At 46.9% G+C, this 17506-nt stretch overlaps 3 protein-coding genes across 3 annotated transcripts; all 3 read right to left on the reverse strand.

Annotated features, from left to right (window-relative positions):
- Positions 1–349: 349 nt before the first annotated feature.
- dusp16 (dual specificity phosphatase 16) lies at positions 350–4936 on the reverse strand (the record flags this gene model as incomplete). Its single annotated transcript, XM_080518566.1, is given in 7 exon segments — positions 350–2407; positions 2603–2726; positions 2806–2965; positions 3106–3269; positions 3527–3665; positions 4701–4921; positions 4924–4936. Coding segments are annotated over 7 exon segments (1920 nt in total), but the record flags the coding sequence as incomplete, so codon positions are not given.
- A 4094-nt stretch (positions 4937–9030) lies between these two features.
- Positions 9031–11591, reverse strand: crebl2 (cAMP responsive element binding protein-like 2). The gene is made up of 3 exons (XM_080518374.1): positions 11392–11591; positions 10076–10273; positions 9031–9888 (listed from the first exon to the last, which is right to left on the reverse strand). The coding sequence occupies exons 1-3, from the start codon at positions 11404–11406 to the stop codon at positions 9736–9738; spliced, it is 366 nt and encodes a 121-aa protein (XP_080374500.1). The 5' UTR covers positions 11407–11591; the 3' UTR covers positions 9031–9735.
- Positions 11592–14152: 2561 nt separating this feature from the next.
- Positions 14153–15418, reverse strand: gpr19 (G protein-coupled receptor 19; the record flags this gene model as incomplete). Its single annotated transcript, XM_080518401.1, has 1 exon — positions 14153–15418. The coding sequence occupies one exon, from the start codon at positions 15416–15418 to the stop codon at positions 14153–14155; it is 1266 nt and encodes a 421-aa protein (XP_080374527.1).
- Between the last annotated feature and the right edge of the window lie 2088 nt (positions 15419–17506).

The raw sequence follows: 17506 nt of genomic DNA on the forward strand, positions 1-17506 counted from the left end.
GCCAAGTTTGTTTCGCCGTGGAACAGGAAGTGCAATGTAAATGGACTACATGTGATCAGATGTGACCTCAAGTTTGAAATGCTGCATCACAGCCATGCAACTGCAACCATCCGCCGTGGCGCCACCTGCTGCAAACAGGAAGTTGGGTGTATGTGCTGGGGACACTGGGTTTTCTGTATCGGTCATCCTGGTGGAGATCTAGACTATTGGAGATTTTCACCCACGCAATTATTGACATTTGTGTGAAAACCCTTCGACCTACCTTTGAACTCCTCCAGCGAGAGACTTGTCGAAAGTCGACTCTTCCGCCGACATTCTCAGCTGCAAATAGCGAGGACCCGTTCAAACGCTGCTTGTAGCTTCAATTTTATTTGAACTGGAACTCAGACATTGGCTCTGAGCCGGAGTGCAAAGATGACCTGTTCAAACGGTCCGTGATCACCTGACCTCAGGTGAGCCTTGCTCTGATTGGTCGCCTCAGAGTCTGGCCAGCTGCAGTACACATCGGCGATGCCGCCTTCGATACCAAGACTTTTGCTTAATCAGTCTGCAAATTACATTTTTGTTTTTAAATCTGTGAAACAAACAAACGAAAAGAAAAAAAAAGATCAAAAGAAAACAAATATAAATCCAAAGCTTTGTGATTGATGTCTGCTGTGTTGTGAGGCGCCCTCTGGTGGCCTCACCGAGCACTGCAGCTGTTCAAATTTCAATCATGAAGTTAAAAAAAATCTTAGCATGGAGAGAAAAATCCAGATTTTTGTTCTTTAGCTGAGATCATAATGAGTTTATAACATCGGCATAAGCATCAACAACTTCTTTAAATAAAACAAACTTAAAACCTACAGCAAAGACGATGTTGACGAAGATTCAAACGTGCAAAGAAACAACCGTACTTCACCATCTGGTGTCGAGTCAGGGTGGAGAGGTTACCATGGAAACGCAAGGTCAGAGCGGAGGGGTCGCCGTGGAGACGCAAAGTCAGAGTAGAGGGATTGCCATGGATATGCGGAGAGGTCACCGTAGAGACGCAGACTCTCCATGGTGACCTCGTTCCCGTGGATACAAAGTCGGAGCAGAGGTTGCCGTGGAGACGCAGAGTCAGCGGAAAGTTCGCCGTGGAGACAGAGTCACAGCGGAGGTCACCGTGGAGAAACAAAGTCGGAGCGGAGAGGTTGGTGTGGAGACAAGAGTTGCAGCTTTCAGATTTTATGAACAGTTTTCTTTCCTTGATCTGAGCGTTGCGTTAAACGTTGGTCGCCGACGCCGTGTGCGCCGCGCGGGAATCGAACCGCGTGCCGTCGTGCTTCAGGACACCTCGATGACCTCCATGCTGCCGGAGAAGCTGGACTGACTGCCCACCTTCACCAGCTCCTCCCCCGCCCGCCCGTCGCCGAACTCCATCTGGCAACTGCGTCTCTTCAGCTGCTTCTCGAAGCTGCTCTCCTCGTGCCAGCTCCTCCTCGAGTCGCCGCGGTCGCCCGGCCGCTGCCGGCTCCGCCGCCGCACCGCCTCCAGGCCCTGGCCGCAGCCGAACGCCGCGAAGCCGCCGCCGCCGCTCAGGATGGCGGAGGTGGAGTAGAAGCGTGCCGGGTCGGGGGAGAGGTACCAGCCACCGCTCAGGGAGGAGGAGGAGACAGTGACGGGGCCCAGCAGGATGTCCGAGTGCCAGCCCTTCAGGGCGCCGCTGCACGGCCCCGGCTTGGCGAGGTGCTGCTGGCTGCGCGAGAGGCCAAACAGGAAGCTGGTGGCGCTGTCCTCCATGCTGCCGCTCCGGTGCAGCGGGTGTGAACAGTTCGGCGCGGGGGGCGGGGGCTTCGCGAAGCTGCCGGAGGCCGGCGGCGGTGGCTGCGGCGGCGCTCTGTGAGCCAAGTCCGCCTCCTCCTTATCGGGACTCTGCTCCGGCGTCGACTGCTCCGACACTTCCTGCACCGGGGAGAACTGACACGCCTTGCTCTCCTTGAACGCCGACGCCTTGTAGAAGTCCGTGGCGTCCGCGGCGCCCCCGTGAGGCGCGAAGACGCGGTGGGCGGTGCCCCCGCCCGGCTCGCCGTACGACTTGATGTCCAGGGAAAAGGAGCGCTTCAGACGCGTGCTGTCCTCACCGCCGTCGGCCAGCGAGAGGCCGCTCAGGGCCTGGGCCAGCAGACGCTCCTCGGGGGCGTCGGCCAACACGCAGGGCAGCGTCAGCGGCTCCAGCAGAGCCGGGCCGCCGTCGCCAGGGGCCTCCGGGCGGGCCATGGCGTCCTCCGGCCCCGAGGCGTGGTCGGCGGCGGGCTCGGCGTGGTGGAGGGACCGGAGCCTGGCCTCCGTACCGTGAGGACTCTTAATCTTCTTCTCAAAGTCCAGCAGCTGACCCAGGAAGTTGAAGTTGGGCGAGATGGTGGGACGCTTCTCCTTCACAAACCTGGCGACACAAACAAACCGACGACATTCACACCAGAGTCACTGCAGGAAGCTACCGGTCAGTTACAGTTACTTATTACTGCCCACGTCTGTATTACCGTAGTGTCGGCATTGAACAGTAACTAGTTACAACAGAAGAGGTGACCCTATTATCCCAGTTGCTCGCTGGATTAACCGACAGGAACGGAGGCGGTACCTGTAGGCCTCGTCCAGCGACATGTCCATCCTCTTCATGATGTAGGCGATGGCGATGGTGGCCGAGCGCGAGATTCCAGCCAGACAGTGAACCAGGACGCGAGCGTTCGACGCTTTGGCTTTTTCTGGAAGACGCAGGAGGTAAGAGAAGAGGAGGAGGAAGAGGAGGAAGAAGAAGAAGAGGAGGAGGCAGCGACGTCTCACCGATGAAGTCCAGCGACCGGTCCAACCAGGGAAGGATCTTCTCGCAGAAGGAGTCGTTGACAGGGACCCTCAGGAAGTGAGACTCTGGGATGAAGTCCGGTTTGGGACACGTGTTGCTGGCGTTCAGCACGAAGACGATGTCGTTCTGCTGCATCACTTCCTGTCACACACAAACACGGAGGGATCATTCAAAAAAAAAAAAAAAAAAAAAAAACAAGCGCTTAAAACAGTTGAAGACACTGAATATTGGCGTCGTTCAATAACCACTAAACCGCCGTTGCTCGGTGGCGTTTTGCTCACCTGGTTGAGGACGTCCCTCTGGCAGCCCAGGTACAGGTGGGGCAGGATGCGGGTGGGCCCCACGTTGGCGACGGGGAGGCAGGGCTGTGACGCGCAGGAGGGCACCAGGGTGGATTTCCCCTCGCAGAGGCCCGGGAAGAGGTGGGAGAACTGGGAGAAGCCGCCTGAAAAGCAGAGCGGCGCCTCAGTCAAGCGGCCAGCAGGGGGCAGACGGGAGCTCAGTGGGACTCTTATCAGCTCTGCCCCTCATGTGTTTACACTCAGCCTCCGTCGCCTGTTGCTAGGCGACGGGGCCGATTGCTGGCCAGCTCCAGCGTGTTTTATTTAGGAGGAAAATAGAGGCGAGGGTGACGGACATTTTTATAACGGCTACAGTCAAAAATTATTCAATTCTCTCTTTTAACCATTGACACACACACACCTGACAGCAGGTGGACGGAGGGGAAGCTTCTTTCCAGCTTGAGCAGCAGAACGCTAAGGAAGGACTCGGAGCTGAGAGCCGCCGGGTCTGAGGAGCTCTGGTCGTACACCACCACCTCCTGGTCGCCCTGCAGCTGCAGCTGAAACACAAACACGGTGAAGAACAAAAAAACAAAAACACTCCCAGACATTTGTCCATGTTTTGCAATCAGAAATCAATCCACTCAGACGACGGTGTAAAAAAACAGCCGCGACTGTCGTTCTATTGAAGGTGCAACATGTGATGATGTCTGGTAGATGTTCTTCATACATTCTGTACAAAAAAACCTTTTATTTAAAGAAAAAATGATGAGTTCTGTGAAAAGGAACAGACGAGTCTGTAGTTCCTTATCGGCATTAAAAAGCAGAAATCCAGTCATGACTTTGAGGGAAAACTCCTGAAATAACAGCAGTACGTGTTTTATTTGGCGCCTCTGTGTCTCATGTCTTTTGCGTTTGGTTATATATATATATATATATATATATTTATAAAAATCCGTTTTAAAATTCGCTCCTGATAATTTGCCTTCAGTTCGGCGCTTTTTAAAAGTTTTCTTCTCTATTCACAAATGTATTTCCACTCAAACTACAATCAGGTTTTGTAAATATGTCAGCTCAGAACTCAAAATTACTCAATGGCTTCAACGTGTGACGTTCCCAGTCTGATACACACAAATACATGAATGCTTCAGTCAGTCAGTTTTTTTTTGGGTGTATTTCTGGATCAACTCCCGCCGTCGTCGCCACAAAAATACTCTTTCAACCCGTGAGAGGCACTTTTAAAAACTCCCTCCAGCCTCACCAGGCTCCATCCAGATGCTCCAACCTTCTCCAGCCATCATGGCGAGCCATTAGCCCCGGAGTTTTAAAGATACAACTTTATTGTTGGTTTGTTTGCTTTGTTTTATCATCTACAGCAGGGGTGCCCACACTTTTTCAGCCTGCGAGCTACTTATAAAATGACCACGTCAAAGTGATCTACCCACTACAAAAATGCAAAACATATGTTTATTTTCAAATATATTGAGGATTCTGTACATGTACAATGTATAATGATGTACCTTGCAAAACCGTGTGAGCCAATATTGTGCAACACGACATAATTAACTATGAAAAAAAAAAATAAACAAGCTCACCTTGTTCTTAGCGGAGTGCTGCAGCAGCTCGTGGATCTGCACCTTGTCCTGCTGCAGCCTCCTCTTCATCAGCTTGGAGCAGTTCACGTTGACGGCCTCCAGGATGTGCGACGTGTTGTAGTCCACGAAGGGCCGGCTGTCGATCAGCACCACGCGATCCAGGCCGCCCTCCAGCAGGGCCACCAGGGCCTCGGCCCCGAGGGGGCGCACGGCGCCGGGCACCCCGCGCCGGGACATGACTGCCCCTCACCCACCCCCCCTCCCCCCCCTCCCCCGCTGCAGCACAGGACGCTCACAGGAAGTAGAGCTGCATGGTGTCGGCCCGGAGTGACGTCACGACTGTGTGCGTGCGAGTTCAGGGGGGCGTGTCCGGGGTCTCACACGCTTCCGGTGACATCACGGCACATCCTCGTCCTCGTCTTCATCCTCGTCCCCTCGAGCTGCAGCAGAGAGAAACGTGACGATTGAAGAGGACGGAAAATACAGGCCGACGGGTGAAAAACGCATAAAAACACTTTTTATATGAAGAAGAAACTTAAACTGCTTTAAAATTTGAATTGAAATAAAGATTGAACAAATCCAAGCAGTGGAAAAATAACACTTTTGAAAAGTGTAACTCAAAATACAAAATTAAAGATTTTTTTTTTTTTAATGTGAATAAAAACAAAACAAACTCAGAAAGTAAACAATAAAAAAATGTAAACTGAAATTAAATACATTCATGTGATTTTAAGCGTCAGATCAGGAAAAAGTCCAAAAACTTTAGAAAAGTTATATAAAATACGAAAATGAAAATATATTCAGAATTTAAATGTTTTCACTGTTCTGGCCCACCTGGGCCACCGTAGTTTGAGGACTGTTATTATGGGACTTTCCCCGTTTCCTGCTGGCGCCTCCTGCTGGCTGCTCTCTGACACCACGAAACAAATCAGAGCCACTCTGACCAAAGGTGAATCAATGGACCAATCGGAGGACTTTAACCCCGTGGTGACATCACAGGCAGGTACAGTGAGAACACCTGGAGGAGCTACCCACAATCCTCCTGTGTTTCTGGCCAATGAGTGACGAGCTTCAGTCAGTTCATCGGCGAAAACCTTCCACTTTTAGTCAAAAACCGACGGTTTGAAGGAATTTAATCTTCGTCGGACAATTTCAATTTGACAACAAATAGAAAACCACCGGATGAGATGAGTTGGTTTAAAGTGAGCCAGTGAATAAAATGTCATATCAAAAAGGAAGTTTGGTTCGTATTGAAGCTGAAGGCGTTGAAAATGCGAGTTTGACCTTTTATTTCAGGGAAGTTTGGTTTTATTTGAGGGGAAATGAAAGTTGGCTCTTCACCGTCAGCTGATAAACGCTCGCTCCGTGTTTAACTGTCAAATTGTTTTTTTATAGGAACGTTTTCAGGTGTTCCCCTCAAGTCACTTCACAACAAAGTCCTCTTTAGTCCAAAACAACATATTTAGATTTTTTTAAAACTCTAAATCAAGATCAACAAGGTTGAAAGATGAACTGGCTTCAAAAAGCTGATGAAAATCTGCTTTTAAGGCCATTTTAACTTAAAAACATACATTTACTAATTTTCTTATCACCGAAAAACAAACAATTACTCACTAATTTTGGACAAATGACTAAAAACAAATGTTTTTTTTTACAGGAGATTCAGCCCAGATTCATTCTTTGGAACAACTTATTATAAGGATATTTTCTACCAGTTAACATTTGAACTTTATTTTCTTAAAATATTGAACATTTTCACTCTCAGCTCAGAAAAAACTAAAGCTGGAAGCTTTGATTCATTCAACTGAAAAGATTTATATGATTATTTTGGGGGGGGGGGTTTCATGTTATTACCACACAATAGGTGTGACTGTCAGACTATATATGCCGTCAGTAAATAAGAGAATAAAGAGGAACTCTGAAGAAGTTTGGGATTCCCCCCCCCCCCCCCCCCCAACACATTTTATATGAAATCAAAGTTAAAACAATGCTGACTTTTGTTTGAGAACAATCTCAGGAGAAAGACTCTTAATAACTTTAATCATAATAAATATATATATCAGCAGCTGAATCTGTGAATTTACAGAAACTGATCATATTTTATTAATCCACTTGGGGAAATTCCCATTTCTCGGATGCAGTGCAGAACAATAAGGCGCTAGAGGGAGCTGTCAAGGTCAAAGGTCATGCTCAGGGACCCACAGTGGGGACCCGTCGCTGTGGGAATTAAACTACAACGCTGAGAATGTCGTCATTTGGGTGAAAGTTAATGGAAATATGAGCCAGAGCCGCTTCAAATGGGAATAAAACTTTGTTTACTTGCAGATTAAAGCTGCAATTTTACTGTCTGTTAATATAAAACTCAATAAATCGGAAAATATAGGCTCTTTATGTCAGTGCAGTTCTTTTTTTTATTGCGTGACTGAACCCAAAACTTTGCTGTAAATATTAAAACTGTTTCACATCATTTGTATTCAAATTAGAGCTGAAATTTTAAATAAAAACAAGTTACTGACAGCCCTATCTCCGCATAAGCTGAGCTTTATCTTTTTTTTTTAGAGGATAGAACTTTTAGCTTTCAGCAATTAAAACTCTTGAATTTACCCGGACTTTTTTTTTTTTGGAAGGAAGTTAATGGAAACAGGTAAAGTAGATTAATCTGTTTTTACGAGTTAAACTTCATCCATGACCTTTCTAAAGTCAGTTAATGAAAAATCTGTTTATACAGAGCTAAAACTTTTTTTCTTTTTTTATTAACATGTGGGTTAAAGCTGTAACAAGAACTGACACTGCTGGGTGTCAATAAAAACTAGTTTCAGTCCGTTTTAGTGAAAATAATTATTTCTTGTTAGGTTAATTGATGAGTTAAAACTTATTTCAAGGAAATTGGGCACTTTTCAGTGAACGTTAATGGAACAGTAGTTTTAACTCAAATAAATTCAGTTTAAAACAGCTACAAACTGTCTTTAACCGAGTTTAACCCGTGTTTTCCCGGTTAGGAGGTTGGTTTTTTTTCTTTTTTTTTGCGGGTTTTCGGGCGACATGTTCACGCGGACGTTAGCCGTTTCCATCTTTAGCTCCGCTGACATTTTGTCGCCGTGTTTCCAATGTTTCCAAGCGGCTGACCCGCCGGGTCGAGTCGCGGAACCGCGGCCCCGTGTTCCCCGCCGCGCTTCGAGCCTCGCAGCCTCGGTGCGGACCGGGACTTTCCACGGACCGCCGCCGGGGCCAGGCGCAACTTTAGGCCCCATTAACGGAACTTTTCTCAGCCGCCGCCGCCACTGCCGCCGCTCCGCGACCGGACATTTCGGGGAGAACTCACCGTCTGAAAACTCGACGTCAGAGTCCGGCCAGCGGTTTACGGGGCCGCAGCTGGCTCCCCCGGTGGCTTCCCGGGAAGGTTCCCCGGGGCAGGACGGCTGTAAGAGCGGGGGACAGAGCAGAGCGAAGGCGGCAGAGGGAGTCGGTGCTCTGGTCCTGCTGCTGCTGCCGCGAGAGATGAGGTCACCGCCATATAAATAATCGCATGTCGTCATCGGAGCGCGAGACACGGCCGTGCTGCCCGGACTCTTAAAGGGGCAGCACGCAGAAATGAAAGTGAGCGAGAGAAAACGCACTGTGAGAAAATACTGCAAATATAATGTACATTGAATATATTAAGCTTCATAAAACTTTAAGAAAGCTCCATGTAAACAAATATATATATTTTTGCTCCCCGGGCTAAAATAGCCATAATTAACAAAATTAATAAAACTCCTCCAAAAAAGAAATACAAAAACCAAACAGGAAAAACAGACATGTTAAAAACAAAAGCTTAACATTGTCATTATAGCCACATGTGCTGAGCTAAGACTGGTCTAACCATTAGAAAATGTGCCTACAAATAGCTAAAATAGCCAAGATGCAATAAAATGACTAAAGCAGCAAAAATCCATTTAAAAAAAATTACAAATAAAATTAAAGCTGCAAGCAGTGTTGAATAGGTTCTTGCGCTCCCGCGCAAGTTGCAATGCATCGCATGTTGCGGTTTCGTGAACTTGTCCCCACTTCCTGCCACAGCAGGTGGCGTCATGCCAACGAAGTCAATACAAACACATACTCCTTACTGCGAGTACAAAGCTCATGCTACTATAAAAACAAGACTTGATGTTGTTTACAGTAAACACAACATCCAGAAATCGGTACTGCAAATTAACACCACAGAAGTGCTGGATAATGCAAACTGTACATCAAAAACAAACCAAGTTAATAAATGACAATGTGAGAATGAAAAACTTTTGACTGGGTTTATATATGAGCGACCAAGTGAGACTTAAAATGGAGAAACGGGTCAGAATGTCAACAAAATTACTTTTATTTCTACACACATTTTAAAATAAAGTTCAACAACAGATAATCGCACAGAAACTACTAATTGCTCCTTTAGTTTCTCCTTCTCTCACACACATACACTGACATACATCATACATACATACCCACCCCTCTCTGGTCATGTGACCTGTGACTGACAGCAGATTAATGGACCAATCAGCAGCTGATTGCTTTCATCACAGTTTTCAGAGTTCACTTTACTTCTGTGAGAATCTGTGTGAATCCACCGAGTTAAAGACTTCCATCCACAGTAGACCAGTAAAACCTGTCAGGAAACTGGGAAAAAAATTCTCATCTAACCGGAAAAGAGCTTGTTAAACTGGTAAAGCTTCGTAAACGTAGAAAGCCGTTTAACTTGTAGATTTAAACTAAGGTTTCTGTTCCACTCTGGCCCTCTCTAGGCGTGACCCCCACACCGCCGGCTATAATCAGCTGGGATTTGCTCCAGCAACCCTGCACAGGATATACAAGCTGTATAGAAGATGGATGTAAGCTTCTGTTACACTGGAGACAAAGTTGTTAAAACACCATGAGGAGGAAAGTTCTAATCTGCTCAGAGCCGTTTAATAAGAACACAAATGCTTGAGTGGCAGGGTGAGCGCGAGAGCGTGACCTCAAACTGGGTGAAATGTAGGCAAGAGTCTGAGACGCGGGCGAGCGGCTCTTAAGTGTGAGCGCCGCCGCTGGCGTTTTTGTTGTTTTTGGCGGCTTTGGTGCCGCTGCCGCTCTGAGGCGTCTTCTGCTCGTCTCCAGTCAGCAGAGCTTTGATCTCAGACGGGATCTTCCCCTGATCCATGGCCGAGCACCACTGCTTGTACTGCGGGAGACACACAAAACAGACACACACCGTGAGGCGACGTCCCATAGTGGAAGACGCTCTAATCTACACCTGACCAACTGGAAACTAAGATGCAACTCTGGATTCTTTACAATGTTCATGCTCACTCATACGAGCATCGTTGTTTATATCTACGGAGGTTCATGAACCTCCTCCACCTCCTCACCATCTCCAGCTCCTCCCGGAGGGCACAGATGGCCCTCTCCTTGCTGGACACCAGCTCCTCTAGGTACTGGTACCGCAGCTTCTTCCTGGCTCGACACTCTCGGGCGCTCTGTCGGCTTCGCTCCAGTTTGGCCTTCAGGTCGATCTTGGCCGGTTTGCGGCCGCGTTTCCCCGGTTTCTTCACTTTTCCCGCCACCATCTGTCAGACAAACAGAGCCGCCGGTTTGACGGATTCACACAAAGTCAGATAATTAGTTCTGTCGGAATCCGACGATGTGTTTTGTTTTTGGTTCAGCTCTTCAACATAAACTATTATGGACATAAAAGTCTCAGTCTCATCATCCTATTTTACTCATCGGTAAAAGATTATACATTAGGTCAGAGCTATTAAACACATTTTAATTTAAGAGCCACATACAGCCCATTTCCCGCTTGAATGAGCGGAGCCAGTAAAATATTGCCATTGGGACCTTTATATTTAAACTATAAAGGTTTCCTTTGTGGTTGCACAGAGCACACGTCACGGAAATCTCTAAATGTTTGCAACAAAACAAAAAACAAACAACTACCACCGAAAATGACTATAATCTCATCATGACGCCAAGTTAACGATACCTTTTAGTGCAAAATACAGTGAAATGTTAAACAAAAAGACAACAGCTTGTATTTACAAACTCACCCTGAGAGCTTGAATTTGAGGGTAATGCTAGTTTGCTCACAATGATCTGAGGTTCTCAGTGTTCTATCCTTGTGTTCTTTAAAGTTTGTACCATTTGCTTGACCCTGATCAAGCAAATGGTGGTTTTGAAGCTCAGACCTTGTGTTTGACACGTCTGCTTTAGATATGCAAATTAACGGATTTGATTAAATCTTCATAAATGTCACAATAAAAATAGCTGGAAAATCTCCTTTATTACCAAAAGAAACTATTTGGGAAAAACAAATAATTTCAGTCGGTGTGTTTTTCTTCATATTTCAAACATTACTGCAGTCTGTCATTCTTCAGAGTAGCCCTGCTCTGTCTGGGACTCAAAATAAACTAATCGAAGCAGTTTTTGAAGTAAGATTTTAATTGTTTAATCGACAAAAAGCAGTTCAAAGGTGTCAGCTAACGTTAGCCACGGCAAGCCGAGGGCAGCTTGGTAAACCAAACCAGTAAGTTAAGTAAAAAAAACAAACACACTTGTATCTCACTTCACAACAGATGACTGTATGAACAGATGTTCGCCACTAGTTTTGAACCCCTCAACTAGTAAGTTAACGAGGTATGTGGTAGCTGTTTCGGGTTAGCAGCTGTTAGCATCGTTAGCTCCTTACCTTGTTTTCATCCATGTTACTCCACGTTAGCAGTTAGCTCCTGTTAGCTCCGCTCCGCTAACAGCTCAGATACGAATGTTGTGAAACACGCAAGTTATGGGCAGAAGGAGGTAAATCCTCAGAAAAACCAGCAGCTAACCAGGAGGTACGTCCTCGGGCAACCAGCAGATAACCAGCAGATGACCAGCTGTGGTCTCAAGCGATCTGTTTACAACGTCGTGGTTACGCGTTGACGTCAGAGTCACGTAATCTTTTCAAACACAACTTTATTGGCAGCTGTGAAGCGAATGGTTCAATCTAACCAGATATAAACTCGTATCACTAAACTGATTACCAGGCTATTGGATTAAAGCTGCACAGTCATATACATCACTGTGTCTTGGAGACATTGAACACAACTCTCAATAATCTTTTAATTTTTATCTAAGGACTCACTAATAAAATATTTGGATGTGAAATACAACATTTTAATGTACAAAACCACCCTCGATCATAACTGATTCAGACCAAGGGTGTTGGTTGTTTTTCCTCTCTAAGCAGCTGCAACATAAACATTTCAGAGTCACGGCCAAACTGAAACGAGATATAAAAAGAAACTCAGTTTGAATTCTTAGAGGAAAGAAAGGAGGCTATATCTTTGTGTGTGTGTGTGTGTGTGTGTGTGTGTGTGTGTGTGTGTGTGTGTGTGTGTGTGTGTGTGTGTGTGTGTGTGTGTGTGTGTGTTTACTGCTGAGTCATTTCTTTGTGTGATTTCACTGAGTTTATTTCAACCAATTGGAGTCTTTGTGGGTACAAACAGGAAACACCACATTCACAGCAGCTGGAGTTCAAACTGAATCAGACACATTAAAAGTGTTAATCACTTTCGACAGTTTACACAAAAATGTCAAAGACAAGTCACAGGTTCTTTTAAGGATGACTTTTTTTAGGTGGGGTCACTGAGCTAGAAAATTTTAAAAAAGCAAAAAAAAAAAAAAGAGCAAGAAGAGTACCACAACTTACTCATTCCCCATTAGGAACAATGTTAATCTACTGGAGCCTGATGAATGAATGTCTGTCACCCTCTAGTGGTGGAAGTGATGATGACAGCAGCAATGTGGCAGAGCTTTGAAGAGGGAGAAACTGTTTTGGACGGGCAGGATGTGATTGTCACCCAGAGAACCATGGAAATGTAAAATGAGAGGTCTTTAATCTGCACCAAAATATTGAGATGAAACGTATTACTTTTGAAATAAAATAATAAAATACACCAATGAATGAAATCCAAGCATGAACAAACAAATTCAAAAGTATTTATATGAAAAAAAACTTTTCTGACTGAGTTTTGAGTTACTTTCTGAAAATGTAAGTGACACAATGGAAATATAATAAATGAGTCAAAATAATCTGAAACAAAAAAAAAAATGTACAAAAAAAAATATTAAAAGGTAAAAATGTCCATTAAACTTTGCATTGTAACTCAAAACTTAGGGTTAGGTCGGGAAAATGGGACCTCAGTCCAGTCTGATGGAAAAACCACTTATGCCACACATTTTTATCATCAGAAACATGATAATTCTAACGTCCAAAACGAGTTTCTATCAGAGCAAGAAATTTGACCTGACCTGAAAATTATTTAAAAAATCTTCTTAAAGAGCTTTACCAAATTATACAATCTGTTGGTTAGGTTTATTAACCAAACTAACCAACATATTACATAAACCAAACTAATTAAAAACCTAAACTCAGCAGTGAGCGATGAAACTCGTGCTGATTGGTTAGTCTTAGCCACAAAAACTGAAAAACTGCAGTCAAGTGGTTGTTTTATCCAGAGAGCTACATTGTTAGTTTTAGAAATCAAAATTACTTGGTTGGTGTTGTCATGCAGAACTACCAGGTTCAAGACCTCAAAACAATGGAACAAACCAAACAAAAAGAGTTGTTTTCATCACATTAGCTTTAACTATCATAACATCTAAGTTCAATCTGATAAACAAAAGTAGCCGGCTGGTTATTGCTATTTAAACTTGTGATTTGAACGTGATTACGTCAGAATTCTACATCATTTCAGAGTTTTTCCTGACCGTGATGCTTCCCGCGTCTCCTGGATGAAGGTTTGTGGTTTTTCTCCATCCAATCACACTCAAATTTCCCCCAAAGATGAACTTTGCAGTGTTTTGTTTTTAATTCTCTTATTTCATTTTGCTGAAAGATCTGGTTCAAACAACTGCGACCACCAGAGGGCGACATCAACCCGACAGTAAGGATCAGTGACAAACGTTCATGTTAACTGAGGTTCTCAAGCAAAGAGTAATGGCCGCCTGTATGTCTGCTGATGGACGCACCTTCTGACCGAAAGGTGTTCTCAACCAACGCTGACAAAGCTCCAATCACAGGTGATACTTTAAAAATAAGTTGAAGCTTTGATTGACAGCTAGCATGAACTCGCTGCTATTAGAGCATCTTCACAACATGATGTCATCATTGACATATTGGCCCTTTTTCTAAGGACGGCTTCAACCACGAACATGACTCCAGCAAACCAGGAACAACATTTTTCTGACTTACAGCCAAACACTTTGTAAAGCTTGTGATCAAAACACACCAAAATCCAATGAGTTCATGAAAAAAAAATTAGCAAGACATGGAAGGAATATCTCCTCTGTCTCCAGATTTTACGTATGAAAACTCCAGTATGGCTGCCGGGAGGAAAAAAGCCCTTTATGCAAACCCTTTGTTCAACACGAGTTTGTCTGCGGTTTGGCTTCAGAAAGTTCACCGTTCACACGAAGGTGTTCGGGGGGTTGGTGTTCTTGGGCCACGCCACCTTCTTTTCTTTTGCGTCTCGATCGAACGCATCACAAACGGCGTCCTTTGCGACGGTCTTGGCCTGCACCGGGATGTCCACCACCCCCACGTAGTTTTTTTTGGCCATGCGGGAGCTGGCGGTGATGGTGTACGCGTTACTGCGGTAACACTTCATGGACGACGTGCAGAAGGTCTCCCGCATGCCGCGTCTGAAGTTGGCGTTGTAGACAGAGTACAAGGTGGGTTTGGAGGCGGTGGAGCTGAACGAGATCCAGGCGATAGCCGAGAAGAAGAACAACCCCTGCCGGTCGACTCCGCCCGACTCGTTCGGGTGCCATAGCTGGGCCACGTAGAACGGCGTCCAGGTGAGGAAGAACATAGAGTTGAGCATGAGGAACATCTTGATTGTCTTGACTTTTGTCCGAGGGACAATGTTCATCGTCCGGCGCACCGTGTGGCCGTCGGCGCTGATCCTCCAGATGTACCGAATGACGCGCTGATAGAACGACACGATCAACGCCACCGGGACCACGAACCCAACCAGGAGGTGAAGGGCGGCGTAGGCGATGCTGCCCCAGCTGTCTGGGAGGAAGAAGTCACAGTGACTGTCTGTGGACCCGTAGAATAAGAGGCAGGGCGACGCGAAGGCTGCGTCGAACAGCCACGAGGCCAAGATCATCTTCTTGGCCTTCTCCCGCGACACCTTGAAGCTCAGCGGGTAGACGATGGTGTAGAAGCGATCCACGGAGATGGACAGCAGGACGTAGACCTGCACGCCGGGGCACAGGTGCTGCAAGTAGCGCACGGCCTTGCAAGCAGCGGCGCTCAGTGGCCATCGTCCGGAGGCGACCTGCATGAGAACAAACGGCGCACAGCCGAGGCTCATGAGCAGGTCAGCGCAGGCCATCGACACCACGAAGTAGTTGGTGGTCGACTGAGTCCGCCGACTCCGGTGGATGACCAGGCAGACCAGGGCATTTCCCAAGATGGACACCAGCCAGAGGACCACAAACACCAGGCCAAGGGCGGCGACTTCCCCGGGAGTCAACTGCTGGGCGGCGGCGGAGGCATTGGTCCAGCTGGAGGAGCCCTGGAGGCTGCAGAGCGCGGTGGTGGGGACGGTTGCCAGGACAGTCAGGTTCTCCCTCTTGGAGTAGTTAAATGACATCTGATAGGTGAACGACGGAGAGCGGATGGAGGGATTGACACCGGCTGTGTTTGTCGAGCGGGCGTAGACCATCACTGCGGCGCCGCAGCAGAGAGGAGCTGGAAGCAAACACAGGAGAACAGGGAGCCGTCAGAGAACTTCACCTCCACCAGAAACACTGGGACTCTGAGGATGTGAGACCTCTGAATGTTTGGTGGTGCCAAGTGGTCAGTGGGACGCACAGTCATGGTGACTGGTTGGTATGTGAAATAGCTTGATATGTCGCTTGCTGTGACTTTGATCAGCTGGGTTACAGGTGACGTTACAGTGGCTTGCAGAAGGATTCACACACCTTCAACTTTTCAACCAAGACCAGGGGTGGACTAGGGCCAAAAAAACCAGCCCTGGCATTTTTGGTCATTTCCCTCCTACAAGATTCAGCAGTGAGCTCGCTGAGCTCGTCTCCTTGAGACTGATTTGTCCAATTTCATCCTCAAAATCTTCCTCTCGATCAGTGATTCTAAACCTTTTACTTTCGGAACCCAAATGTTTACCATTATAAACCCAGACGTCCTCCACCAGCCACGCTATTACTAAAAAGTTGAATGAACTTTATAACAGCCTATATGTAAAATAGTTTCTGTGTCATAATATGCGATGATGGTTTTATTGTGCTCTGGTCAAAGAAAACGAAAATGGAACTTTTTGGACTAAACGCTAAATGCTACATGTGAAACATGGTGGTGGCAGCATCATGCTGTGGGGGCTGCTTCCCTTCAGGAGGGGACAGGGAGGCTGCTCAGAGCTGGTGGAAGATTGGTGGAGCCAAAAATTTAGTAATCTTAGAAGAAAAGCCCGTTCAAGTCTGCGAAACACTTCCAGCAGGACGACGACCCGAAACATCCGTTCAAAGCTACGATGGCACGGTTTAGATCAAAGCATATTTATGTGTTAGAAATGAAAAATCAAAGTCCAGACTTTCATCCAATTGAGGCTCTCAGACGTGACTTAAATATTGCTGCTCTTCCTCCAGTCTGACGGAGCTTGAGCCATTTTACAAAGAAGAATTGTCACAAAAAAATTTTTTAAATCTCTTGATGAGCGAAGCTGGAAGAGACAAACCCCCAAAGACCTGGCGATTGTGAAAAGTCCAACCCCCAATGTGTGAATTAATCAATTCATTAACGTGGAAACATCAAACACAGCAGAGTCATCAGGTGCCTTCTGGGCCGCGGCTCATTTCATTAAAGCCTCACTCGGGGGCCCTCGGGGCCCTCAGAGGAGCTCCACGAGGGACTCCCTCCTCCCTGAGTTCACGCAGCTGGATGTCCCTCTTAGCAACAGCCTCCTCTTCCTCAACCGTCCTCATCCTCCTCATCGTCACCCTGAGAGCACTCGCCGCCAGTGACCACCTCCAAACATGGAGACCTGAGCAGGTGAGAGAGGGAGCGGGGAAGAGTTAAGAGCTGGCCGTGGAAAATTACTGGAGCAGCTGAGAGGTGACCGTCGGGAGTCTTCATCAGACCTTCATCAAAGACTCACCAACAACAATAAATCTCTCACCTCCAGTCCCCCTAAAGGAAAAACCTGATCATTAAATCATGAAATGATTAAAAGCACCTGATGAGTGTCTCCATCGTTTCTCTCCTGAAAAATGACCCCCCCCCCAAAAAAAAAAAAATATATATATATATATATATATAACAAAAAACAAAAACACAACAAGAAGCAGCGGGACGACGGAGCAGCTCCAGTCCGACCAGCGCGCGCCGAAACGCAGCCACCGGGAACGAGCCGCGGCCGATCGGATCTCCAGCGAGGGGGCCGCCGCGCGCCGATCGAGCGTCCGTCCCGGAGCGCAGTCAGCCTGCCCGGGCGACCGCGAGGGGGCCGCGAGGGCCCGGTCAGAGGAGCGACTCACCGGGACTCGGCAGGGCGGAGAGCAGCGCCTCATCCTCGGAGGAGGTTCAGACAGTCGGAGGAGAGCAGGAGCCCGGAGGAGGAGCAGCGGCAGACATCACGGAGGAGGAAGCGGATGAAGAGGATGAAGAGGAGGATGGATGTTTGCTTCTCCTCCGCAGGGGCGCGTTGAGAGGATTGCGGGCTCCGGGCAGCTCCAAGAGGGGCTCCTTCAACCAGAGACCCTTTTTCTATCAAAGAACAAAAGTCAAATAGAATCCT

This window comes from Blennius ocellaris (genome assembly GCF_963422515.1).
Source record: "Blennius ocellaris genome assembly, chromosome: 22".
NCBI classification, from domain to species: domain Eukaryota; kingdom Metazoa; phylum Chordata; class Actinopteri; order Blenniiformes; family Blenniidae; genus Blennius; species Blennius ocellaris.

What these genes read in the sequence shown, in the direction of transcription:
- crebl2 (XM_080518374.1), bottom strand. An exon ending in TCCGGGAGGAGCTGGAGATG is followed by an intron (nt 9,889 to 10,075) that starts GTGAGGAGGTGG and finishes TGTCTCCCGCAG; the next exon opens with TACAAGCAGTGGTGCTCGGC.